This window comes from Pongo abelii, chromosome 20, assembly GCF_028885655.2.
Source record: "Pongo abelii isolate AG06213 chromosome 20, NHGRI_mPonAbe1-v2.0_pri, whole genome shotgun sequence".
Taxonomy (NCBI): domain Eukaryota; kingdom Metazoa; phylum Chordata; class Mammalia; order Primates; family Hominidae; genus Pongo; species Pongo abelii.
In genome coordinates, this window is record NC_072005.2 from 7,489,309 (window position 1) to 7,514,477 (window position 25,169).

Genomic DNA, 25,169 nt, shown 5'->3' on the forward strand with positions numbered 1-25,169 from the left:
GGCGACAGATCGAGACTACATCTCAAAAAATAAATAAATAAATAAATAAAAATTTTAGAAAGCCAGGCATGGTGGTACGTGCTTGTAGTCCAAGTTACTCAGGAGGCTGAGGTGGGAGGATCACTTAAGCCCAGAAATTTAATGCTGCAGTGAGCTATATGATTGCACCACTACACTCCAGTCAGGGCAACAGAGCAAAAACTGTCTCAAAAAAAGAATAAAGTTATAGTGCTTAACAGAGATACTGGCGTGTGTACTTCAGAACACAGATCCCTGGGGCCGGGGAAGGGCGGGGGTGCTGGATGGGCATAGTCCAAACCCCGACTCCTCCACGTCCTGGATAGTAGTTTGGACAAGTCACTTAACCCCTATGAGCCTCAATTTGCTCATCTATGAAATGGGGATAAGTAGCAATTCTCCCATGAGACTGTTATACATGAGAAATGTACACGCTTTTCAGTGCATGGGGCTGGGGTCGTGGAGGGGAAGCTTCCCTTCTGAGGATGAAAGTGGGGAAAGCCAGGGTGTGGGGAAAAAGCTTTCAATGGTGGGGACACTGGATGTGGCCCATAGAGGACATGGAGGAGTGGACACAGCTGAGAATAACTCTGCAAGTTTTTTTCCATCATGGACAGAGACTAGAGACCGAATGGGACACTGGCTGTCTGGGCAACTGGTCCCCAGGTCAGAGCAGAGTCTGGGGCAAATTGAAAAAAGCCATCAAGATATTACGAGGTCCAAGGGGGTAAGTGTTCAGCCAGGGACAAAATGTAAAGGGTCAAAAGGAGGAGGATGTGATGGGGCTCTGCAGCAAGTGAGTGACAGGGCTTAGCAAGGACCAGTACCTTGGACAGCGCCTGACCTTTAAGGTCCAGGGTGTGGTGAGGAGAAAGGTCTGTCTGGGATAAGGTCTGTCTTGGGTAAGGTGGGCTTTAGTGACCATGCCTGGGGCCTGCCTCTGTAGCTGTTGAACGTCCAGTTTCAAGGAGTGAACACGGCTTTCCTGAATCAAGAATCAAACCTCCAAAGACCAAGGACCCCAATCCAATAAATCATGAGGTTGAGCCAATCTCAACCCTGCCCAGGAGCCCTTTCCTGGTTGGCATCAGTTCTTCTAGGCCAGGTTGTCATTTCTGCAGGAATGGCAGGAGGGAATCCAGATTTGCATCCTGTAGGGACAAGATGACCCTTTTGGCCACATGTGGTATCCACATTGACCACGCAAGAATCCGCCAGCTGTAGAATACGTCCTCTAAAGATATTTGGCATCATGCTCTTCTGAGTTACTTCAGGATAAACCAGGGCTTGTCATTTATTGATGTCTTAGATCAGATCATTCTTTATTGGAGGCTCTCCTGTGCATTGTAGGATATTTAGTGCCATCCTTGTCCTCTACCCACTAAATGCCAGTAGAACCTCTCCCTCCCACTTGTAACAAAATGTCCCAAATATTGCCATATATCTTCCAGATGGGAGAGAATTGCCCTGGTTGGAAACCACTTCGATAAACTCATCCTCTTCTGATGAAGCTGGTCTGCCTAGTGACCAGACTACTAGAACAGAAAAGCTTTCCCTTTTTGCCTTGCCTGCTGGGAAGCTCAGAATATTTATTTGGTCTTAAGTTCCATGTAGCTCTAGTTGCAGGATTATCTTCCTGCCTCATCCCAGGAATGGCTTAAAACAGCCTTAGGCATTAGATGAAAACAGTCCATAGCAGTTAAAAAAGAGCTGGATTTCAGCACAACTTGAAGCATTTTCTAACAATGAAAATGACCAGCCCTAGGATGGCTTGCCAGGGAAGAATGGAAACTGTACTGGAGATGTTTAATCCGTGGGGAAAGACACTACATCAGGATTATTCTGGATGTATTTTATGGATTTATGACTAACCCTCCTATATTCCACTCACTCCCTTCCTTCCCCCAAAAGCCTAGGGATTAAGACAAAAAATATAGAATTGAATGTGAGAAACCAAGATTTTTTTTTTTTCGAAATGGAGTCTCGCTCTTGTCACCCAGCCTGGAAAGCAATGGTGCAATCTCAGCTCACTGCAACCTCCACCTCCTGGGTTCAAGCAATTCTCCTGCCTCAGCCTCCCAAATAGCTGGGATTACAGGTCCCCGCCACCATGCCTGGCTAATTTTTGTATTTTTAGTAGAGACGGGGTTTCACCATGTTGCTCAGCTGGTCTTCAACTCCTGACCTCGTGATCTGCCCGCCTTGGTCTCTCAAAGTGCTGGGATTACAGGCATGAGCCACCGTGCCCAGCCACCAAGATTAATTTTTAAAGGAAAACAACTTTCTCAGTGGTAAGCATCACCCAGCAGCAGAATTCAGACCTGCCTTTCTGTCCTTAGGCAAGAATACACCCTGACCCTCACTTTCCTTACCTGTAAAATGGGAATGCCAATAGTTCCCGTTTCATAGAGTGGTTACAGGAATTAAATAAAAGGTGCATGTACCATGCTCAGAAGAGGGCCTGGCACTTGGCTGCAGCTCAATGAATGGTGACTAAATGTGTTAATGTCTTATGTCATTTTGTTGCAAGTGACAGAAACCAAGCTCCATCTGGCTCAAGGAAAAAAAAGGAATTTTATTGATTTAGAAAAAGACAGGCCAGACGTGGTGGCTCATGCCTGCAATCCCAACACTTTGGGAGGCTGGGGCGGGAAGATCACTTGAACTCACAAGTTCAAGACCAGTCTGGGCAACATAGCGAGATCTCATCTCCACTAAAAATAACTTAGAAAATTAGCTGGGCATGGTGGTGTGCACCTGTAGTCTCAGCTACTTGGGAGGCTGAGGTGGGAGGACTGTTTGAGCCAAGAAGATTGAGTGTGCAGTGAGGTATTATCACTCCACTCCAGCCTCGGCAACTGAGCAAGTTCCTGTCTCAACAATAACACACACACACACACACACACACACACACACACACACACACAGAAACAAGAAGGTCTGAGTTTGGAATTGGGTCTAATATCAGCCATTTTGCATCAGGACTCTGTCCCTCTGGCCATCTCTCAGTCCTGTGTCCCTCCAAGCAACAGCAAAGGAAGATGCTGGTAGTATTTTCCAATCATTATGATTAGAGCCCCCAGAGAAGGGCGGGGCTTTCCACCACGCTCCCTCTATTGAATTTTTTTTTTTTTTTTTTTTGAGACATCTGTCACCCAAGCTGGAGTGCAGTGATGCAATCTCGGCTCACTGCAACCTCCGCCTCCTGAGTTCAAGCAATTCTCCTGCATCAGCCTCCCAAGTAGCTGGGACTACAGGCGTGCACCACCATGCCCGGCTAATTTTTGTATTTTTTATTACAGACGGGATTTCACCATGTTGGCCAGGCTGGTCTTGAACTCCTGAGCTCAAGTGATCCGCCCGCCTCAGCCTCCCAAAGTGCTGGGATTACAAGCATGAGCCACCGCACCGGGCCCCATATTGGGATTTAAGGAACAGGCTGATTGGCCCATTTGAATCACTCACCCAGTTGTGGACCAATCAGTGTGCCCAGAGGAAAACAATATGGTGATTGGTTTGCCCAGCTCAGGAGCCCACCCCTAGGTTATTTAATTCCCCAAACCCAGCCAGGATCACTGCGCTGGAGCCCAACCTTAATTGACTGTGTCTCCTAAGGACAGATCTGTGTCCTGCCCCAGGTTGCAATCTGGAAGGTGGATTAGCTCAGTTAATAGGCTCTTCCCAGTGAGAGTGATTGTCAGCTTTGTAGACAAGGAATGTTCAGCGTTTGGCAGTAGTTTAGGGTGTCAGATGTTCTCCCATAATCCCAGTCTTATCTTCTACCTCATCATCTGCCTCGTCTTTTAGCCTGGAGCGGAAAATTCAGCTCTGACGATCTCACAAGATGAAGCAGATGATTCTCTGCTTTGAGAAGAAACACATTCCAGAAACTTGTGTCTTTCTTGGGAGACTTTGTTGAAGATTGCATGAAAACTGCCCCGGGCCAGGCATGGTAGCTCATACCTGTAGTCCAGCAAGTTGGGAGGATCGCTGAAGTCAGGAGTTTGAGACCAGCCAGGGCAACATAGTGAGGTCCCATCTCTACAAATAAAATAATAATAATAGCCAGTCATGGTGGCTGTAGTCCCACCTACTCAGGAGGCTGAGTCCCCAGCTACTCATCTGTACTCCCAGCTACTCAAGAGGTTGAGGTGGGAGGTTGGCTTGAACCCAGGAGTTCAAGGCTGCAGTGAGCTATGATTGTGCCACTGCACTCCAGCCTGGGTGACACAATGAGACCCTGTCTCTAAAAAAGAAAGAAAGCTTCCCCATATTCCAATATTCTGGTCCTTAGGAGAAACATGGTTAGAGTTCCATGAAAAAATTGGTAACTATTTATTTATTTATTATTCATTTATTTTTGAGATGGAGTCTCGCTCTGTCGCCCAGGCTGGAGTGTAGTGGCATGATCTCGGCTAACTGCAATCTCCACCTCCCGGGTTCAAATGATTCTCCTGCCTCAGCCTCCCAAGTGGCTGGGATTACAGGTGCCCGCCACCATGCCCGGCTACTTTTTGTATTTTTAGTAGAGATGGGGTTTCACCATGTTGGCCAGGATGGTCTCAAACTCCTGACCTCAGTGATCCGCCCATCTCAGCCTCCCAAAGTGCTGGGATTACAAGTGTCAGCCACTGCGCCTGGCCAGCCAACAATTTAATCCACTGGTTTTCTTCCACATAACTCTATTTCTGGGGGAAAGCTCTTTTACAAAGCCCCATATACATCAAGACAGGTTGTGCATTGCATAACCTAAGGTGCCCTATTCACTTTATAGTCCGTGTATGTGGCAACCCTGGCTGTCTGTCACATCTTTCGTTAGTTGGTTCCACATTTTAAGGTTTTTTTTTTAAGATTTTTTTTTATTACTCTTTCCTTTCCAGGTAATAATTCCTAAATTAGTCAAGACTGTCACGGATGAAAGGAACAGACATCCACTAAAACTAGCTCAAACACCCAGAACATTTATTGGTTTGTGGTACAGGAAAGAATGAGTTCTGTGGCTTCAGGTATGGCTGCATCCAGGAGCTCAACAAATATAGCCAGAGTTATCTCTCTGACTCTTACTTGTACATCTTGGTGCATATTGGCCTCAGTCTGCAGACTGTTCTTTTGAACAACTGGGGAAAGCGGCTGCAGGCAGAATGAGCCCCCTGTGGCTCATAACCCCAGAAGTAGAATGAGAACCTCCAGTGTCACCTTCTCAACCCATACCTAATTATTGTGGCCAGGGGATAGGGGCCCTTTGATTAGAGTCCAGATCACATGGGACTGGGAAGGGGTGTTAGACACATGTGCATCTGGAGTAGTGGAGGGGACTCCACAAAGGAAAAGAAAGTACTGTTATATTCTGAGCCAAAGAAACAACAGATGTCATCACATGTATTTGTAATGGGATCATCCAGGAAGTGGCAGGATAACGAACTAGGGGCATAATCCAATTGAAGTTATCTCCAATCTCTCAGATCTGCTGTGGGCTCTGCGGAAAGATGGAAAGCAGGTCTCAGGCTGAGTCCAACACACATCTAGAAGGTTCAAGAAGGAAGAAGGAACCATAGGGTGTCTCTATAAGGAGGACATGGGGACAGAGGAGCATCTTATAGAATTTGGGCTTGTACTTGGTGGTTTGGGTTTTTGGTTTTGTTTTTGTTTTTGAGATGGAGTCTCGCTCTGTTGCTTAGGCTGGAGTGCAGTGGTGCAATCTCGGCTCACTGCAACCTCCACCTCCTGGGTTCAAGCAATTCTCCTGCCTCAGCCTCCCGAGCAGCTGGGATTACAGGCACCCACCACCACGCCCGGCTAATCTTTGTATTTTTAGCAGAGACAGGATTTCACCATGCTGGCCAGGCTGGTCTCAAACTCCTGACCTCAAGATCCACCCGCCTTGGCCTCCCAAAGTGCTGGGATCACAGGCGTGAGCCACCGCACCCAGCCTATACTGGGTGGTTTTAAAGAGAATTACTAGGGTGGTATTGTCGGGAAGCTGGGAGTACTTTGCTGACTAAGTATTTCGGTGATTTTTATCTCGGAGTTGGGAGGATGGAAGTTGGGTTGGAATTGTCGTCGGTAAGAAGAGGCAGTCAATTCTGCTCACTTGGAGAGGGGGATGAGAGCTCATTTTTGTGGTTGCAGAGGGCCCATGTCTCTATCTTGGTTCAGACATGGTCACAGAGTGGCCTTGCCTCACCGTTGTTTATACTCTGTGGCCACTGTTTATATTTAGTGGAGAACATCGTGGGCCAGCCGTCGGGAGCTGATTTCCACTGTCTCTCCTGGCTGGTAGCGGGGATCTGTGTCTCCAAGGAAAGTTTGCCCCCAGCCCTTCCCGGCCCCGCATAAAGGTTCTCCGGAAACCGTCACTCACATCTAGCACTTGGAGGCCTCCGGGGACAGCGGTGACCCACCATCTGGGTAGGAGGCTGAAAACACTAGAGGAGGAATATCCCAAATCTGTGCCTTGGCGGGTGTTACCCAGAAAGGGTGACGGGTTTCACCATGCAAAAAGGAAAAATTGGAGGAAGGCTAGGTTAAGCAAAGATAGGCGTGTTTTTAGATTGCAGAGCTGAGAGGCTTGGCTGTGCCTGTGTGCACTGCAAGTCTCCAAGAACAACATGTGTAGAGTTTTATGAACAAAGATAGAGTCAGAGACATGGGCAGCAGGCAGAGACAGAGAGAGAGACAGACAGACAGAGAGAGAGATAGAGGCAGAGAAAGCAACAGAGGCAAAGTGATTGGAACACAGAGAGAAAGAGGTGGGGACAGAGACACAGAGAAAGGAACAGAGATGGGAAGACAGGGAAAGAGACAGACAGAGAATGAACAGAGATAGAGAGATAGGGACGGAGAGAGACAGAGAGAGGGACAGGGATGGAGGGAAAGAGATAGGGCCAGGGCCACAGAGGGGCTGAGACAGGCCCAGGAGGAGACTAGGGACGGGGCCAGGGCTGCGTGCGGGCGGGGCACGGTGCAGACAAAGGCGCGGCCGCGCGGTCGGGGTGGCCCGGCCGGGGACAAAGGCCTGCCCGGGGGGCGGGGGCAGCGATGGCGACGGCCGCGGCGGGCGCGGGCGAACTACAAGTCCCAGCAGCTCCCGCTGCGGCCCTCGGCCGGCCCCTCTCGCTCCCCGGGAGCGCCTGGCGGGGCCGCTGGGCCGAGGGGGCCGCCGGCGGGGCTGGCGGGCGGGGGGCTTCCTGCGGGCCCGGGGGGAGCCGGCGGCCGGCGCGGGCGCGGCGGGCCGGGCAGGGGCGAGGGGCGCCGGGTGAGTGTCCCCGCGAGCGGGCTGGGGCCGGGGCGGGGGGCTGGGTGGGGGGCGGGCGGGCGAGGGGGCTCCAGGCGCGGGGCGCAGCCCGGGGCGACCTCTATTCGTCCCCCGTCCTGCGCGCAGCCGGCCCTGGCCCAGGCGAGCGGGGGTCGCGGGAGCGATGGGGAGGGGACTCCGCGGCCAGCCCTGGCCTAGCGCGCCCATCCCGCCGCTGAGGCCCGAGGGGGAAAGGGCCAGGAGGTTGGGAGCCTTCAATCGGGCGGGGTGGGGGGCGCCCGCCAGCTCTGGGGTCTGGAGCTCAGGACGCCCCCTCCCTAGGAGGCGATCCAGGACCCCGTCCCCTCCTGATTCGAGGTATTGTTCCCACCTCCCGCCTAGGGTCTGGAGTTCAGGAGGCCCTGTCCTCAAAAGGGGGACCTAGGGGTTCCCTCTTCCCCCAGGACCCTAGGAAGGGTTCCAGCGATTGTTCCCCTGCCCCTCCAGTCTTGGGGTCTGTAGTTCTGGAAGCTCATTCCCCTGGAGGTGATCCAGGGGTCCACCTGCCCTCACCCCTGGGAACTCAGGAAAGACTTAAGTGATTTATCCTCCCACCTTCCAGTTAAGAGATGGGAATTCAGGGGGCCCCTTCCCCTGGAGGCAATCTAAGGGTTCCTCTGCCCCTCATGCAGGAGGGGTCCCAGGTCTTGTTTCCCCCACTCTCCAACTGTGGGGTCTGGGTTGAGGACCCCCGTCCAGGAACTCGGCTCTGTTTGCCTGCACACTCCCAGCAATGGGGTTGTGGCTCAGTGTATTCCCTTCCCCAGAAGTGGAGCCACAGGTCTCCCCACAGCTTCTCCCAGGAGCAGATCATTCATTGTTGACACCTCAACACCCAGCCATGGGGTGGGGAGCTCAAGGCATCCTCCCGGCAGGTCATCCTGGGCTCCCATTGCTCCCCAGAAGTGGTTCCAGCTTTTGTCCCTCTACCTCCCAGTCTGCCCCTAGCCACAAGCTGGCAATTCAGTTCAGGATCCTTCCTGCAGGAAGGGCCACAAGTGTGCTGACACTACCCACCATGTCCCAGCCATGGGAGGAGATGGCTCAGGCGTTCCCTCATTAACTTCAGAGGGTCCCCAGGTATTATTTTTGCCTATCCTCCAGCTAGAAGTTAAAATTCAGGACCTTCTAGCCAACAGGGAAAACAGATATACTGGCCGGGCATGGTGGCTCATGCCTGTAATCACCATACTTTGGGAAGCTGAGGTGGGAGGATCACTTGAGCCCAGGAGTTTGAGTCCAGCCTAGGCAACATACCAAGACCCCATCTCAAACATAAATAAATAAATAAAACAGGTATACTAACAACTGTCCCCACCCTCTTGCCTATGGGGTTCATGAGTCTCCCTGGTCACCCCTCCTCACCAGGAGGGGTCCCAAATATCACTCTATCATGCTCACCATCTGCCTGTAGGAAAGGGCATTTCCCATCTGTCTAAGAGAGAATTTGACACTGACTCCCACCTGGAGCTGTGAGTTCTGGAATTCAGGTTTTCTTTTCCCCAGAGGGCAAGCCAGCGTCTTCTTGTCTTTCCCCAGTGACTTGGGAGGGATACCTGACATTATTTGTTGCATATTCTTATCCCCCAGACATGGGTTCTAGAGCTCAGAATGCTGCTGCTGGAGGGGTGCCTCCCTACCAGAACTCACCCCCTAAATTAATCTGCCACCCCCAAGTATGGGACAAGAATTCAGGCCATGTGCTCAGGAGCACAGGAACCCTGACACCCACACTGTTCCCCATGCGGGGATGCCCAGCAACGGGGTAGGAACCTAGGACTGTCTCCTCCACAGGACCCCAGCTTCCCACAAGAGGAGCCCAGGATGGAGAGAGGGGCAGAGCCATGGAGTTGGGGACTAGAAACCTCTAGTGCCGGGTCTCATGACCTCCGTCCAGGTTCGGGGCTGAGAGGGGAGGGTCCTACCATGTCCCACCTGGGTCCCTCAACTCCCTGCCCTAGCTGGGGTAAGTCAGAAATCTCCTTGCAGTCAGAGACAAGGGAAAGATCCACGTGTATGCTCAGAAGTGAGTGGGGTTTGGCCAGGCACAGTGGCTCATGCCTGTAATCCCAGCACTTTCTGAGGCTGAGGCCAGAGGTTTGCTTGAGTCCAGGAGTTTGAGACCAGCCTGGGCAACATAGCGACACCCCATCTCAAAAAAGAGAGAGAGAGGGAGAGAGAAAGGAAGGAAGGAAGGAAAGAAGGAAGAAGAGAGAGAAGGAAGGAAGGAAAAGAAAGAAAGAAGGAAAGAAAGAATTGAAGTTAGCTGAGTGTGGTGGTGCATCTGTAATTCCAGCTACTTGGGAGGCCGAGGTGGGAGGATTGCTTGAGCCCAGGAGTTCCAGTCTGCAGTGAGCTATGATCACATCACTGCACTCTAGCCTGGGTGACAGAGTGAGACCCTGTCTCAAAAAAATAAAAATAAAGAAGTGGGGCTGGGCACAGTGGCTCACGCCTGTAATCCCAGCACTTTAGGAGGCTGAGGCATGCAGATCACCTGAGGTCAGGAGTTTGAGACCAGCCTGTCTAACATGCTGAAATCCCATCTCTACTAAAAATACAAAAATTAGCCAGGCATGGTGGTGGACACCTGTAATCCCAGCTACTCAGGAGGCTGAGGCAGGAGAGTTGTTTGAACCCGGGAGGCGGAGGTTGCAGTGAGCCGAGATGGTACCGTTGCACTCCAGCCTTGGCAACAGAACGAGACCCCATCTCAAAAAAAAAAGTGGGCTCTGGGGGCACAATCAGGTCCCCTCTCTCATCCCTAACCAGACTCCAAAAGACACCCCCGCTCCCACAGAACCCACCTACCCTCTACCCTCTATCCTTGCCCTTGCAGGTCTTGCCCCAGAAGCTGCCGGCACATCCACGCCTGAAATGAGGCGCTCAGTCCTGGTCAGGAACCCAGGCCACAAAGGCCTGAGACCCGTTTATGAAGAGCTCGACTCTGACTCCGAGGACCTAGACCCCAATCCTGAAGATCTGGATCCGGTTTCTGAAGACCCAGAGCCTGATCCTGAAGACCTCAACACTGTCCCGGAAGACGTGGACCCCAACTATGAAGATCTGGAGCCCGTCTCGGAGGATCTGGACCCCGACGCCGAAGCTCCGGGCTCGGAACCCCAAGATCCCGACCCCATGTCTTCGAGTTTCGACCTCGATCCAGATGTGATTGGCCCCGTACCCTTGATTCTCGATCCTAACAGCGACACTCTCAGCCCCGGCGATCCAAGCGTGGACCCCATCTCCTCTGGCCTCACTGCCACCCCCCAGGTCTTGGCCACCAGCCCCGCGGTGCTCCCCGCCCCCGCCAGCCCGCCCCGGCCCTTCTCCTGCCCGGATTGCGGGCGAGCCTTCCGTCGCAGCTCCGGGCTGAGCCAGCATCGCCGTACCCACAGCGGCGAGAAGCCGTACCGCTGCCCCGACTGCGGGAAGTCCTTCAGCCACGGTGCCACCCTGGCGCAGCACCGTGGCATCCACACCGGGGCGCGGCCATACCAGTGCGCGGCCTGCGGCAAGGCCTTCGGCTGGCGCTCCACGCTGCTGAAACATCGCAGCAGCCACAGCGGGGAGAAGCCGCACCACTGCCCGGTGTGTGGCAAGGCCTTCGGGCACGGCTCGCTCCTGGCACAGCACCTGCGCACGCACGGCGGCCCGCGGCCCCACAAGTGCCCGGTGTGCGCCAAGGGCTTCGGTCAGGGCTCCGCGCTGCTCAAACACCTGCGCACGCACACGGGCGAGAGGCCCTACCCGTGTCCGCAGTGCGGCAAGGCCTTCGGGCAGAGCTCGGCGCTGCTGCAGCACCAGCGCACGCACACGGCCGAGCGCCCCTACCGCTGCCCCCACTGCGGCAAAGCCTTCGGGCAGAGCTCCAACTTGCAACACCACCTGCGCATCCACACGGGCGAGCGGCCGTACGCCTGCCCGCACTGCTCCAAGGCCTTTGGGCAGAGCTCAGCTCTGCTCCAGCACCTGCACGTGCATTCGGGCGAGCGTCCCTATCGCTGTCAGCTCTGCGGGAAGGCCTTCGGCCAGGCCTCCAGCCTCACCAAGCACAAACGGGTGCATGAGGGTGCAGCCGCTGCTGCAGCGGCCGCCGGCCTGGGCCTTGGGCCTGGCCTAAGCCCTGCATCCGTGATGAGGCCGGGGCAGGTCTCCCTCCTGGGTCCTGATGCTGTTTCTGTGCTCGGCTCTGGCTTGGGCCTCAGCCCTGGCACCAGCTCTGGCCGCAACCCTGACCCTGGCTCTGGGCCGGGCACTCTGCCGGATCCCAGCTCCAAACCCCTCCCCGGCTCCAGATCCACCCCCAGCCCTACTCCTGTGGAATCTTCTGACCCGAAGGCTGGGCACGACGATGATCCCGACCTTGTGCCCAGCCCAGACCCTGATCCTGTGCCCAGCCCTGATCCCAACCCTGTGTCCTGCCCTGACCCCTGCTCTCCCACTCGTGGCCCTGTCAGCCCAGCCCTCCCTACCGGCGAGAGTCCAGAGTGGGTACAGGCGCAAGGGGCACTGCTGGGGCCTGATGGCTGAAGGAGACGCCGGCATCCTAGGGGGCCTGGGGAAGTTGTGTGTTGTGCAGTTAGTAAAATCCTCCCACTGCCTCCGGGGTCTGTGTCGTGGCTTGCCTTTTGTGCTTTCTTTCTGAGCACAGCCCCTAGCTCCGGAGATGGGACAGTGTGGCCAGGGCCAGCCACAATCTGGAGCTCCAGTGTCCTGGCTTCCTTCTTGGGCCCACCAGCTAGACTTTCCAGCTTAACCCACAATGTCTCACCCTGGTCCATCCCACTAGTCACCACTCTCTGTTCCTCTCACTTATCCCTTGCTCTTCAAAGCCCACATAGTAGGTACACAAGTGGGCAAAAAGAGGTTGCTCATTTATGCAAAAACAAACATCTCTGGGTTGCTGGGGTCTCAGCAGGGAGCAAAAAAAGTTGCTCATTTATGCAATCAACAAACATTTCTGGATTGCTGGGGTCTCAGCAGGGAACAAGATAAATATGGCCTCGACCTGCACAGAGCTCACAGATATTAAATTCAGAATACTTAAAAAATAATTACAGGGTATAGTACATTCTAGGAGAAGCATAACAAGACTTCTGATATAAATGGTAGGCAGCTTTCTCAATGAAGGATTTTGTAATCCCAATAATCACTAATTTAATAATCAGTACTGTTTGCCCAGCCTTATGCGATAGTTTTTGCATTCTCTCATTTAATTCTCTCAACAGCCCCAGTAGGTAGATGACTTTGATTGAATAGCCCCATTTTGCAAATGAGAAAATTGAGGCACTTTTTTTTTTTTTTTTTTCAGACAGTCTTGCTCTGTTGCCCAGGCTGGAGTGCAGTGGTGTGATCATAGCTCACTGCAGCCTCGACCTCCTGGGCTCAAGCAATCCTCCCACCTTAGCCTCCCGAGTAGCTGGGATTGCAGGTGCATGCCCCACCCACTGCGCTCAGCTTGGAGTTGAAGGGACTCTGGAAGATGTAGAAGTGGCATTTGTCAGTGCCTAGATTTAAATCCCAATTGCCCTCCAGGGTCCAAATTCTTAACCATTACGCTCCAGGGCAAAAGTATGCAAAGGCTCTGGGGCTATGGAAAGATGAGCTTTGGATGGAGGTAGGGGCCAGATCAGAGGGCCCTGATAGACGAGAGTGGGGACTCTGCCTGTCAGTCCAGAGCAATGGGAAGCCAAGGGCAGGTTCTCGCAGGACGGATAGGAATTATTCTTTGAAGATGCTTGTGGCTGCTGGGTAGAGAGTGGAGTGGAGGGAGGCTGAGATCGGGGAGGAGGTTGCTGCAAAGATCCAGGCCAGGAATGTTGGAAGACTCTGGGCTGGGGGCCATAGGGGTGGGGATAAGTGGTTCTATTTGATACATAATTAGGAAATCGTGTTTGCTGAAGATGCGCAGGAGAAGGGTAAAAGGAGTTTCTGGGAGTAAGAGGAAGACAGCGTTGAGATAGTAGGCAGGGTCATCACCAGGCACCAAGGAGGATAAGGGGTCAAGCTCTAGACATGGAAGTCACGAGCCTGGCACCGGATTCGGGGCATGGCCGGGAACCAGGGCGGAGCTCATCGTTGCCAAGCTCAGAGTCAGCCCATCCCCCGCCAACCAGAGCGTGTCGGCGCTAGGACCTCGCGACTGCCTTCGACCCAGAGGGCGCCGGCTGAGGCACGCATGCGCGCTGTTCCGGCAGGGGTTGTCGTGGCGCAGGGGGCGGGACCAGAGGCGGTCACGTGAGGGGCTCTGGACTACCGGGTCACGTGACCGAGGCACAGATCAGCTGATGCCGGAGGGTTTGAAGCCGCGCCGCGAGGGAGCGAGGTCGCAGTGACAGCGGCGGGCGATCGGACCCAGGCTGCCCCGCCGTACCCGCCTGCGTCCCGCGCTCCCGCCCCAGCATGACAGCCCCGGCGGGGCCGCGCGGCTCAGGTGAGGGCGCGGGCGGCACCGTGGGGCCCCGAACTCAGGCGGGCGGGCTGTTTCTCCAACCTGGGGCGGCGGAGCTCCCAGTCTCCTTTTTTCTAAGCTCCAGCGCTGACTTTTCACGGTGGAGAAATGGGCAGACGGCTCCTAGAACTTGGGCGGCGGGTGGGCACCAGCCTCTCCGATTCTCCCTCCTGAACCCAGGCTCTGCTGGGTTCCCAAACTCAGGCAGGGATCGCGCCGGGCCGCCAGCTTCTCCCTTTGGGGCGGCGAGGTTCCTGGGATTCCCACTGGGAGCCTAGGTTCCAATTGCTCAACTTCGTCTGGAACTCAGACAGCGGGCACCAGCTTCTCCAACCCGCACGTGAGACTCCCAGGCTTCCCCTCCTGATTCCAGGAGACAAATGCTCAGCTTCCCTAAGCTCAAGCCTGGAGAGCTGGAGGGATTGCCCCCAGGCGATTAACTCAGTTTTAGCTTTCCAAACCGGTGGAAGCGCAGCCTTCTTGAATTCGGGCTTCCAGCCAATTCTGATGCGACCCCTCCTCGGGGAGGCTGGAGGAAGATGCCTTGTGTTAGCTTCCCTTTCTGGAGCTAGCTGGGGACCCCTACCTGATAGGTGTCCTGGTGTCCCAGCTAGTAGGGTCTGGGGTGGGTTAGCTGTAATCTCAGCTTTGTAAGCGGGCCCTGCCCTCTGGCTTTGTCGTAAATAGCCACAGCAGCATCCCATTGCAAAGGGAGGGGCCGGGAACTTGTCCATCTCTGCAGGGGAGGTTCTGACAGTGCACACATTTATCCTGACAGCTTTGCTAGGCAGGGGCCAGGCCCTAGAAAGCAACACGGGGCCAGGCCCTAGAAAGCACATCCCCATGGGGGTGTGACAGGGACAGTTCTGGGCTACTGTGACTGGTTTTGACTCCAGCAGTTGCTGAAAGCTTAGATCTAACCGTTAGGTTGGAAAAAAATAAACAGTGATTAGAACAGCTTGTGTTTGCTGAAGAGGTCTTTATCTGCTGTCTCACTGAATTCTCAGAGCAGCTTCAGGATCTCAACCTCAAGGCTCAGGAAGAGGGTGGACTCTTTTTTTTAATAAACTTTTTTTTGTGGCCCAGGCTGTAGTGCAGTGGCATAATCCTAGCTCATTGTAACATCGAACTCCTGGGCTCAAGTGATCCTCCCAACTCAGCCTCCCGGGTAGATGGGGTCCCAGCTACTAACTATGGGCATGAGCCGTCACACCTGACTATTTAAATTTTTTTTTTTTTTTTTTTTGTAGAGAGGGAGGTCTCGCTGTATTACCTAGGCTAGATTCTCCCACCTTGGCCTCCCAAAGCCGTTGGGATAACAGGCATGAGCCACTGAGCCCAGCCAAGGGGTAGCCTTTTTAAAATTTCCACTCTTCAGATGAGGAGATGAGCCCAGCCAAGGGGTAGCCTTTTTAAAATTTCTACTCTTCAGATGAGGAGATGGAGGCTCAGGGAGGTACCTGGAGTCAACCTACTGTAAAGTGGCAGGTCTGGGATTTGATGCTAGGGCTGCATGATTTCCAGGAGCTGGTGCTTTTCAGGGAGATAAAATGAGTCTTTAGCGAACGTGTTCCATTATTATTACTTATATTGTCAATTACCTCTTCTCCAGGTCCTTGGCTTCTGAGAGTGTCAGCTGATGGGCCAGGTTATAATGAACCCAGAGGTCATGTTTTGGGTATTTGTCCAGACAAACCTAGAATACAGGCTGAGTTCTGTGCTCATGTCAGGAAGCTGGAGTTGGGATGAGCCCAGGAGCCTTGAACGCCCAGTGAAAAGCCAGTGGGAGCAGTTCATTCTCTCCCCACAGATCAATAACGGGAACATTGATGAAATGTTCCGACATTCACCATGGACCAGCCCCTGTGATCAGTGCTTCATAAGCATCCAGTCCTTAGCGTTCCCATGAGACGTATTATTGCCCCATTTTGCAGATGAGGAAACTGAGGCTCAAGAGAGCTGGTGAGCAGGAGGGGCAGGAATCAGCCCAGGCCCTGTACCTCCCAAACCCTGTACCTCCCAAACCCCAACTCATAACCTTTGAGCAGGACAGGTGCATAGATACCTACAATGTCACAGGTTTTCTGGTTTTCTTTAGACCTCTCAGAGCTCTTCCTTGGCAGGAGGATGGGGACATGAAGATAGGGCGTGTGCTGCCTTCCTGGTTGGAGAAAGGGGAAAAGGGGAATTGCCCAGGCCTCACCCCAGTGCCCTCTCCTATTCCCACAGAGACCGAGCGGCTTCTGACCCCCAACCCCGGGTATGGGACCCAGGCGGGGCCTTCGCCAGCCCCTCCGACACCCCCGGAAGAGGAAGACCTTCGCCGTCGTCTCAAATACTTTTTCATGAGTCCCTGCGACAAGTTTCGAGCCAAGGGCCGCAAGCCCTGCAAGCTGATGCTGCAAGTGGTCAAGATCCTGGTGGTCACAGTGCAGGTGAGGCCAGCCAAGCAGGGGCCCCAGCCGAAGGCCACCTGTGGCTGCTGTGCTCCTTGAAGAAGAGTCTTAAAGCAGCACTTTGGGAGGCCGAGGCCGGTGGATCACTTGAGGCTGGGAGTTCAAGACCAGTCTGGCCAGCATGGTGAAACCCCGTCTCTACTAAAAATACAAAAAATATTAGCCCTGCATGGTGGCAGGTGCCTGTAATCCCAGCTACTTGGGAGGCCGAGGCAGGAGAATCGCTTGAACTGGGAGGCAGAGGTTGCCGTGAGCTGAAATCATGCCACTGCACTCCAGCCTGGGCAACAGAGCAAGACTCTGTCTCAAAAAAAAAAAAAAAAAAAGAAGCCGACTCTGAGGCTCTGAGGCTCAGAGAGGTTAAGAGACCTGCCCAAAGTCACACAGCACCAGAACATTGGGAGCTGGGATTTGAACCCAGGCAGTCTGACACCATGTTGACCCAATGGCTGCACAGATAGTTCTCCCTCCCCCATGCCAGACCTTATGCTCGGCTCTGGGAACCCCATGATGAATCAGACCCAACCACTGCCCTAAGTACTTGCTTCACATCTTGGGCTGACTTTAGCATGTCACTATGCCTCTAATTTTCCCTCAGAAAAGGAACCCAATTGGCCAGGCATGGTGGCTCATGCCTGTAATGCCGGCACTTTGGGAGGCTGAGGTGGGTGGATCATTTGAGGCCAGGAGTTTGAGACCAGCCTGGCCAACATTGCAAAACCCCATCTCTACCAAAAATACAAAAATTAGCTGGGTGTGGTGGCAGGTGCCTGTAACTCAGCTACTCAGGAGGCTGAGACAGGAGAATTGCTTGAATCTGGGAGGTGGAGGTTGCAGTGAGCTGAGATCATACCATGGCACTCCAGCTTGGGCAACAGAGTGAGACTCTGTCTCAAAAAAAAAAGAAAAGAAAAGGGACCCAGTCATGGTACTTAACCCTGAAAGTTTGAGTTTAACACAGAATCCAACATCCAGTAAACATTTAATGAACATTAGTCCCTGCAGTGAGATACACGAGTGCCCACCCTGTGTTGTACGGGGGAGGATACCGTGGTGGGCGTGGCATGGAGCTTATGCCAGGAGGTGGGGTGAAATTAATCAAAGCAAAGAAATGCATAAGTGAAATCCGTGTTTGTGGCCCAAGTTAGCACGGCCCTGCCCCACCCCAGTGGACATCTGCAGGGCCCTCCCTGTCCTCTTCCAGGGCCTGTGCACCGAGGGAGATACGCCCCAACCCCCATCCTAGCCATGCCAACCTCCACTACCCTCTCCCCAGCTCATCCTGTTTGGGCTCAGTAATCAGCTGGCTGTGACATTCCGGGAAGAGAACACCATCGCCTTCCGACACCTCTTCCTGCTGGGCTACTCGGACGGGGCGGATGACACCTTCGCAGCCTACACGCGGGAGCAGCTGTACCAGGCCATCTTCCATGCTGTGGACCAGGTGCTGGTGGGCAGGCAGGTGCAGGTGGGCGGGCAGGTGCAGGTGGGCGGGCAGGTGCTGGTGGGTGGGCTGCAGAGAGCGGGCCAGACTCACAGGCCCTCCCCTTCTCTGCCCACAGTACCTGGCGTTGCCTGACGTGTCACTGGGCCGGTATGCGTATGTCCGTGGCGGGGGTGACCCTTGGACCAATGGCTCAGGGCTTGCTCTCTGCCAGCAGTACTACCACCGAGGCCATGTGGACCCAGCCAACGACACATTTGACATTGATCCGATGGTGGTTACTGGTGAGTGGGCAGGACGAGGCTTCGCTGTTTGGAGCCTGAGCTGCTGGGATTAAAATCAACAGCTGTGGCTGGGCGAGGTGGCTCACGCCTATAATACCAGCACTTTGGGAGGCTGAGGAGGGAGGATTGCTTGAGGCCAGAAGTTTGAGACCAGCCTGGGCCACGTAGGAAGACCTTGTCTCTACGCACAAAAAAATTGGCTGGGCGTGGTGGCGTGCCCCTGTGGTCCCAGCTACTCAGGAGGCTGAGGCAGGAGGATCGCTTGAGTCCAGGAGGTTGAGGCTGCAGTAAGCTATAACCATGCCACTGCACTCCACCCTGGGTGACAGAGTGAGACCCTGTCTCAAAAAGAAAAAAAGCAAGAAAAAAAAACAAGTGTGCTTAGTGTGAGTGTGACTGTTGCCACGTAGAAAGCACCAGGTGTTATATTTTAATATGGTTCATTCAGTAAAACATCCGCAGGCCCAGAGAGTGCCAGGCCTGTAGGAATGACCCAACCCTGGGGAAGCACAGGGAAGAAGGCCACTGGGGACTCTGGGGAGACCAGCCTGGCCTCCCCGGCCCCCTGAGGCCCTTCCCTGACTCCCTGTCCTCAGACTGCATCCAGGTGGATCCCCCTGAGCGGCCCCCTCCGCCCCCCAGCGACGATCTCACCCTCTTGGAAAGCAGCGCCAGTTACAAGAACCTCACGCTCAAATTCCACAAGTACTGCCTGCTCACTCAAGGGGGGCCCAGGGTGGGGGAGGCAGCACACTAGGCACTCTCACCCCAGCAACTACTTCCCTAAGGTGGGGACAGGGCCCCCCCACCCGTGCTGGTGCCTGCTGGCTGAGCACTTCCCCTGCCAGCTGCAGAGTCAGCACATGGCAGGGGACGCTGGCACTTGGGGCCGGAAGGGACCCGAAGACACCCCTGACCCTCACCCGAGCCTCCTGCCTAGGCTGGTCAATGTCACCATCCACTTCCGGCTGAAGACCATTAACCTCCAGAGCCTCATCAATAATGAGATCCCGGACTGCTATACCTTCAGCGTCCTGGTGAGGCCCCCCGGGAACCCACAGGGCTCCTGAGTTCCAGGGCAGGGACCTGGTCAGGGAGTGTCTTGGGAGCACTGACCAAGGGCAAGCGTGCGGGTAATGAGGGAGGGAGCCCGGGGTCTGTCAGGCCACCTGTCATGTGGACCTTGGGGCTTGGGGCTGCCAAGGTTTACTCTGCCCCCAACTGGCCCCCACAGATCACGTTTGACAACAAAGCACACAGTGGGCGGATCCCCATCAGCCTGGAGACCCAGGCCCACATCCAGGAGTGTAAGCACCCCAGTGTCTTCCGGCACGGTGAGCCCCTGAGCCCCAGACCAGCGCTGACCAGGGGCCCTGGCCTGTCCTGGGATTCCCCAAGCCCCAGATCAGCGCTGCCTGGGGGCCGTGACCTCCCCAGGAATCCGCTGAGCCTCAGATCAGCACAGACCAGAGACCCTGTCCTGTGCTGAGATCCCCCAAGCCCCAGACCAGCACTGACCAGGGTTCTTGACTCACCCCAAGCAAGCCCTGAGCCCACCGACCAACCAAAACCAACCGTGTAGCCCCCTAGGTCTCCAGCCTGGCCTGGCACCAACGCTAGCCTCCCAAGGCTCCATGCCATCCTTGGCCTTACCCACTCTGCCCTCCCCTCAGGAGACAACAGCTTCCGGCTCCTGTTTGACGTGGTGGTCATCCTCACCTGCTCCCTGTCCTTCCTTCTCTGCGCCCGCTCGCTCCTTCGAGGCTTCCTGCTGCAGAACGTGAGGCTTCTGCGTTGTGTGTGCCGGTGTGCTCCCCGCCTGGCCCTGGGGCGATAAAAGCCAGGGCTTTGAGGGTCCTGTTCCTGGTCAGGCCCTCACCCCGCCTGCCTTCTGCAGGAGTTTGTGGGGTTCATGTGGCGGCAGCGGGGACGGGCCATTAGCCTGTGGGAGCGGCTGGAATTTGTCAATGGCTGGTACATCCTGCTCGTCACCAGCGATGTGCTCACCATCTCAGGCACCATCATGAAGATTGGCATCGAGGCCAAGGTGCGTCCTGCCCACACCCTGGGCCCCAGGTCCCATTCCTGCTGTCAGTGCCTATCTGGGGCCATATCCTCCCCAAGGACCCCCAAAGGAAGGGCTGGGCCAGATAGGTTGACGCAGCTCCCACCCACAGAACTTGGCGAGCTACGACGTCTGCAGCATCCTCCTGGGCACCTCGACGCTGCTGGTGTGGGTGGGCGTGATCCGCTACCTGACCTTCTTCCACAACTACAATGTGAGTTTTGCGCACGCGGCTGGGCCTTCCGCATGGTTACCCCACACCCTCCAAATAAATTCCTACACATGCAGCACTCACCAGCCCCGGCCAATGGCCCCTCGCAAGCCTCCTCCTCCTGCCTGCCCACACCAGATGTATCTGTCACTGCACCTGCGCGGGGCCCCTGGAGCCTGCTCCTTTGTGCCCACCCAGCTGAGTCCAGCCGTGCGTTGCCCTCGGACCCCCTCAGACACAGCCACGCCCCCTCTAGGCACCCACTGGCTCCCATGGCCACACCCCTCCCACCCCCATCTGGGTGCCCACAGCTGACCTGAGTTGTGGCCACACCCTCAACGAGGCTCCCTCTGCCCCAACCCAGATCCTCATCGCCACACTGCGGGTGGCTCTGCCCAGCGTCATGCGCTTCTGCTGCTGCGTGGCCGTCATCTACCTGGGCTACTGCTTCTGTGGCTGGATCGTGCTGGGGCCTTATCATGTGAAGGTACATCTAACCCCTGATGTCCTTGACATTGACCCCGTGACCTTGTCATTGACACTGTGACCCCCCAGATGACCCCTTGGTGACTGCTGGGAGTCTGTCCACTGTCCCCTGTGGTCCCTGGTGACCCTGACACTGACCCTGTGACCCTGTGTCATTATTGTCAGAGTTTCTGATGACCCTAATTTCGACCTGGATTACTCCCCTCCTCCTTTATCTACCCAGACCCTAGGTCGGCCCTGTGACCCTGTCATTGACCCTTGGTCCCGGCCATTCATGTGGGACCCCAGCCTGGGTCCCAGCCATTCATGTGGGACCCCAGCCTGGGACCCGGCCATTCACATGGGACCCCAGCCCAGGACCCGGCCATTCACATGGGACCCCAGCCTGGGACCCGGCCATTCCTGTGGGACCCCAGCCCCCAGCTCCTGGCCATTTACATGGGACCCCAGCCCAGGACCCGGCCATTCACATGGGACCCCAGCCTGGGTCCCGGCCATTCACATTGGACCCCAGCCCGGGACCCGGCCATTCCTGTGGGACCCCAGCCCCCAGCTCCTGGCCATTTACATGGGACCCCAGCCTGACCCCAGCCCCCGGTTCCTGGCCATGCCTTGGCTCCCTCTGACCCCGCCGCCCCTCTGGCAGTTCCGCTCGCTCTCCATGGTGTCTGAGTGCCTGTTCTCGCTCATCAACGGGGACGACATGTTTGTGACGTTCGCCGCCATGCAGGCGCAGCAGGGCCGCAGCAGCCTGGTGTGGCTCTTCTCCCAGCTCTACCTGTACTCCTTCATCAGCCTCTTCATCTACATGGTGCTCAGCCTCTTCATCGCGCTCATCACCGGCGCCTACGACACCATCAAGGTCAGCCGCACGCGCCCAGCCCCGAGCTCGGGCTCTGGGTGCCCTGGAGTCTGCCATGAGGGGGTCTTGGGGACACCGCAGGGTGAACAGAGAAGACCCCAGGAGAGAATATGGGAGACTCTATGAAACCAAAAAGAGGGTGGTTCGGAATTGGGGGGCGCGGGGGGATGTCAAGGTGGGTTTGGGCCAGGAGGGGGCCTGAGTTGGCCTTTACCAACAGGGCAACCGAGTCATAGAGTTTATTTATTTGTTTATTTGAGACGGAGTCTCGCTGTCACCCAGGGTGGAGTGCAGTGGTGCAATCTTGACTCACTGCAACCTTCACCTCCAGGGTTCAAGCAATTCTGTCTCAGCCTCCTGAGTAGCTGGGACTACAGGCACATGCCACTACGTCCAGCTAATTTTTGTATTTTTAGTAGAGATGGCATTTCACCGTATTGGTCGGGCTGGTCTCAAACTCCTGACCTCAGGTGATCCTACTGCCTTGGCCTCCCAAAGTGCTGAGATTACAGGCGTGAGTCACTACGCCCAGCCTATTTTATTTTATTATTAATGTATTATTCTTTATTTTATTAGAGACAAGGGTCTCACTATGTTACCCAGGCTGGTTTCAAACTCCTGAGGTCAAGTGATCCTCCCACTTTGGCCTCCCAAAGTGCTGGGATTACAGGCATAAGCCACCACACCCAGCCTATTTTTTTTTTTTTTTTGAAATGGAATCTTACTCTGTGGCCCAGGCTGGAGTGCAATGGCATGATCTCGGCTCACTGCAACCTCCGCCTTCTGAGTTCAAGCGACTCTTGTGCCTCAGCCTCCTGAGTAGCTGGGATTACTTGCGCGTGCCACCACACCTGACTAATTTTTGTATTTTTACTAGAGATGGGGTTTCACCACTTTGGCCAGGCTGGTCTCGAACTCCTGACCTCAGGTGATCCACCCGCCTTGGCCTCCCAAGGTGCTGGGATTACAGGCATGAGCCACTGAACCCAGCTAAGTCATACAGTTTCAATGACCTTGTCATTGACCCTGGGACGTTGCCATTAACACAGTGACCCTCAGCTGGCCCCATTCCTACGGCGGACCCCTAAAAACCCCACCCTGACCCCAGCCCCCAGCGATGACCCCGACTCCCTCTGACCCTGCCCAAAGTTAGCTTCTTTATTTTTTTTTGAGACGGAGTCTCGCTCTGTCACCCAGGCTGGAGTGCAGTGGTGCAATCTCTGCTCACTGCAACCTCTGCCTCCTGGGTTCAAACGATTCTCTTGCCTCAGTAGGCAAGCGATTCTCTCTTGCCTCCTGAGTAGCTGGGATTATAGGCACACACCACCATGCCTGGCTAATTTTTGTATTTTTAGTAGAGATGGGGTTTCACCATGTTAGCCAGGCTGGTCTCAAACTCCTGACCTTGTGATCCACCCGCCTCGGCCTCCCAAAATGCTGGGATTACAGGTGTGAGCCACTGTGCCCACCCAGGTTAGCTTCTGAGCAGTAAAACTGGGCTCAACCCAGGGCTGTCTGATTTCAGAAGCCATGCTCCTAACCCCTCTGTCCTCTGTTTAGTAGGGTGGCTGGGAACAGTGGTTTCCCTGCAAGCTGCAAGGGTCAGGGGACAGAGCAGGATGCGGAAGTGGCAGGTGGATAGGATTCTTTCAGCAGACATATCCAAGGGCCAAGATCTGTGCTGGGTTCTGGGCATGGAGGAAAATCCGGTGTGCATGATCTGTCTTAAGGCCTGTGGGCAAGGATGGCACAGGAACAGATATCCCATGACCAATGACCTACTTGTAACAGGTATGAAGGAAGAGTGGAAGGTTACAGAGGGACCCCGCTTTAGATTGGTATGAGAGTAGGTCCAGGAGAGCTTCTAGAATGTTCTATCCATCACTAGTCTCTAGCCCCATGCAGCTATTTAAATTTTGATTTTAATTCCGGCTGGGCACGGTGACTCACGCCTGTAATCCCAGCCCTTTGGGAGGCCGAGGGGGGTGGATCACCTGAGGTTAGGAGTTCAAGACCAGCCTGGCCAACATGGCAAAACCCCATCTCTAGTAAAAATACAAAAAATTAGCCGGACGCGGTGGCACGCACCTGTAATCCCAGCTACTCCGGAGACTGAGGCAGTAGAATTGCTTGAACCTGGGACGTAGAGGTTGCAGTGAGCTGAGATCAAGCCACTGCACTCCAACCTGGGTGACAGAGCGAGACTCTGCTTCAAAAACAAAACAAAACAATTTTTTAAAAATTTTAATTCAAATGAAGTACAATTGCAAGTTCAGCCCCTGACTTGCACTATCCTGTATCCAGTGCTCAAAAGCCAGTGTGGCTGGTGGCTGCCATATTGGACAGCATAGATATTGAATACTTCCATTGTCTCTAAACCGAAGAGATGGGAGCCCAAGGGCAGTGCACCGAGGGGAAGGAATAGCTAAAGCAAAGGTCTAGTAGCCTGAAAAAACTTGGAGAAAAGATGGCCCCTCCATGAGGCTGAGTGAGAGGAAGGAAGCCTTGGCTGGGATCCTGCCACATCCAGTGTCACCGGCAGATGGGTACACCCCCTTTTCCCCATGCATGGATTCAGCTGTCCCACAGACACATTCACTCAGGCCCTTGGAACTACTTCCTGTCTTGCCTTAGCACGTAGACATCACACACATGCATCCACTCTGGTGGGCAAACTCAGGCCCTGCTCCCACTGCTGTGCTCAGCGTGCACCCAGCTCACTCAATAGATGGTTTCTGAGCACCGAGGTCGTGTCAGCCCTGGCTCTAGGTCTCTAGGTGCTGGGCCCACAGCAGAGGGCAAAGACACAGACTGGCAAAGACACAGCTTGTATCCACATTGAGGGGTCAGTGAAGGTCTCTCTGTGCAAGCAAACTATGGAACAACGGGTGGAGCAGGCACAGCAAGTGCAAAGGCCCGGAGGTGGGAAGCGATGCAGATATGGCTGGAGGGGAGGGCTGACTTCAAGGGCCTTGGAGGTTGGGAGCCACTTTCAGGCTGAGCCTCCCGGCTTCTCTCCCCAGCATCCCGGCAGCGCAGGCGCAGAGGAGAGCGAGCTGCAGGCCTATATCGCACAGTGCCAGGACAGCCCCACCTCCGGCAAGTTCCGCCGCGGGAGCGGCTCGGCCTGCAGCCTTCTCTGCTGCTGCGGAAGGTTCGAGTCCCGGGTCTGGCCCATTCAGATTGGGGGTTAGGGACTGGAGAAAGGGGAGCGAGCCAGAGAAAACTGACGCCCCTCTTCCCTGCTTCCCTCCTCCAGGGACCCCTCGGAGGAGCATTCGCTGCTGGTGAATTGATTCGACCTGATTGCCATTGGACCTTAGGCCCTGGACTGCGGAGAACCCCGCCCCCTACCCCGCTTATTTATTTTTAGGGTTTGCTTTTAATGATCTGCTCCCTGTCGCGCCCGAGGAGGGCCTGGACCTTTCGTGTTGGACCCTTGGGGGCGGGGAGACAGGGTGGGGAGGGTGTTGAATAAAAGGGAAAATAAATGTGTCGTTTTCATTTTTAGCGGGAGGAGCAGTCCTTTCGTTAAGTGGTGTGAGGCCCTTTAAGGCGCGGCCACACTCAGCATGGCGGCCTCAGTCTGCCTTCC

The 25,169-nt window shown here is 55.0% G+C and overlaps 2 protein-coding genes across 4 annotated transcripts; both read left to right on the forward strand.

The window, feature by feature from the left end:
* Positions 1–7,041: 7,041 nt before the first annotated feature.
* ZNF358 (zinc finger protein 358) lies at positions 7,042–11,921 on the forward strand. 2 transcript variants are annotated; one of them, XM_009252693.4, is made up of 3 exons: positions 7,195–7,273; positions 9,107–9,209; positions 10,152–11,921. In XM_009252693.4, exons 2-3 carry the CDS (start codon positions 9,137–9,139, stop codon positions 11,843–11,845), a joined length of 1,767 nt encoding a protein of 588 aa, XP_009250968.1. In that variant the 5' UTR covers positions 7,195–7,273; positions 9,107–9,136; the 3' UTR covers positions 11,846–11,921. The 2 variants fall into 2 exon arrangements, with proteins under 2 accessions (XP_002828595.3, XP_009250968.1); XM_002828549.5 differs by lacking the exon at positions 9,107–9,209 and having other exon boundaries at positions 7,042–7,273.
* Positions 11,922–12,642: 721 nt separating this feature from the next.
* On the forward strand, positions 12,643–25,065 carry MCOLN1 (mucolipin TRP cation channel 1). 2 transcript variants are annotated; one of them, XM_002828548.6, is made up of 14 exons: positions 12,647–13,748; positions 15,996–16,201; positions 17,499–17,666; positions 17,785–17,950; positions 18,547–18,655; positions 18,891–18,987; positions 19,185–19,284; positions 19,624–19,730; positions 19,848–19,997; positions 20,128–20,229; positions 20,591–20,713; positions 21,359–21,574; positions 24,598–24,728; positions 24,834–25,065. In XM_002828548.6, exons 1-14 carry the CDS (start codon positions 13,718–13,720, stop codon positions 24,868–24,870), a joined length of 1,743 nt encoding a protein of 580 aa, XP_002828594.3. In that variant the 5' UTR covers positions 12,647–13,717; the 3' UTR covers positions 24,871–25,065. The 2 variants fall into 2 exon arrangements, with proteins under 2 accessions (XP_024092505.1, XP_002828594.3); XM_024236737.3 differs by lacking the exon at positions 24,598–24,728 and having other exon boundaries at positions 12,643–13,748.
* The last annotated feature ends 104 nt before the right edge of the window (positions 25,066–25,169 follow it).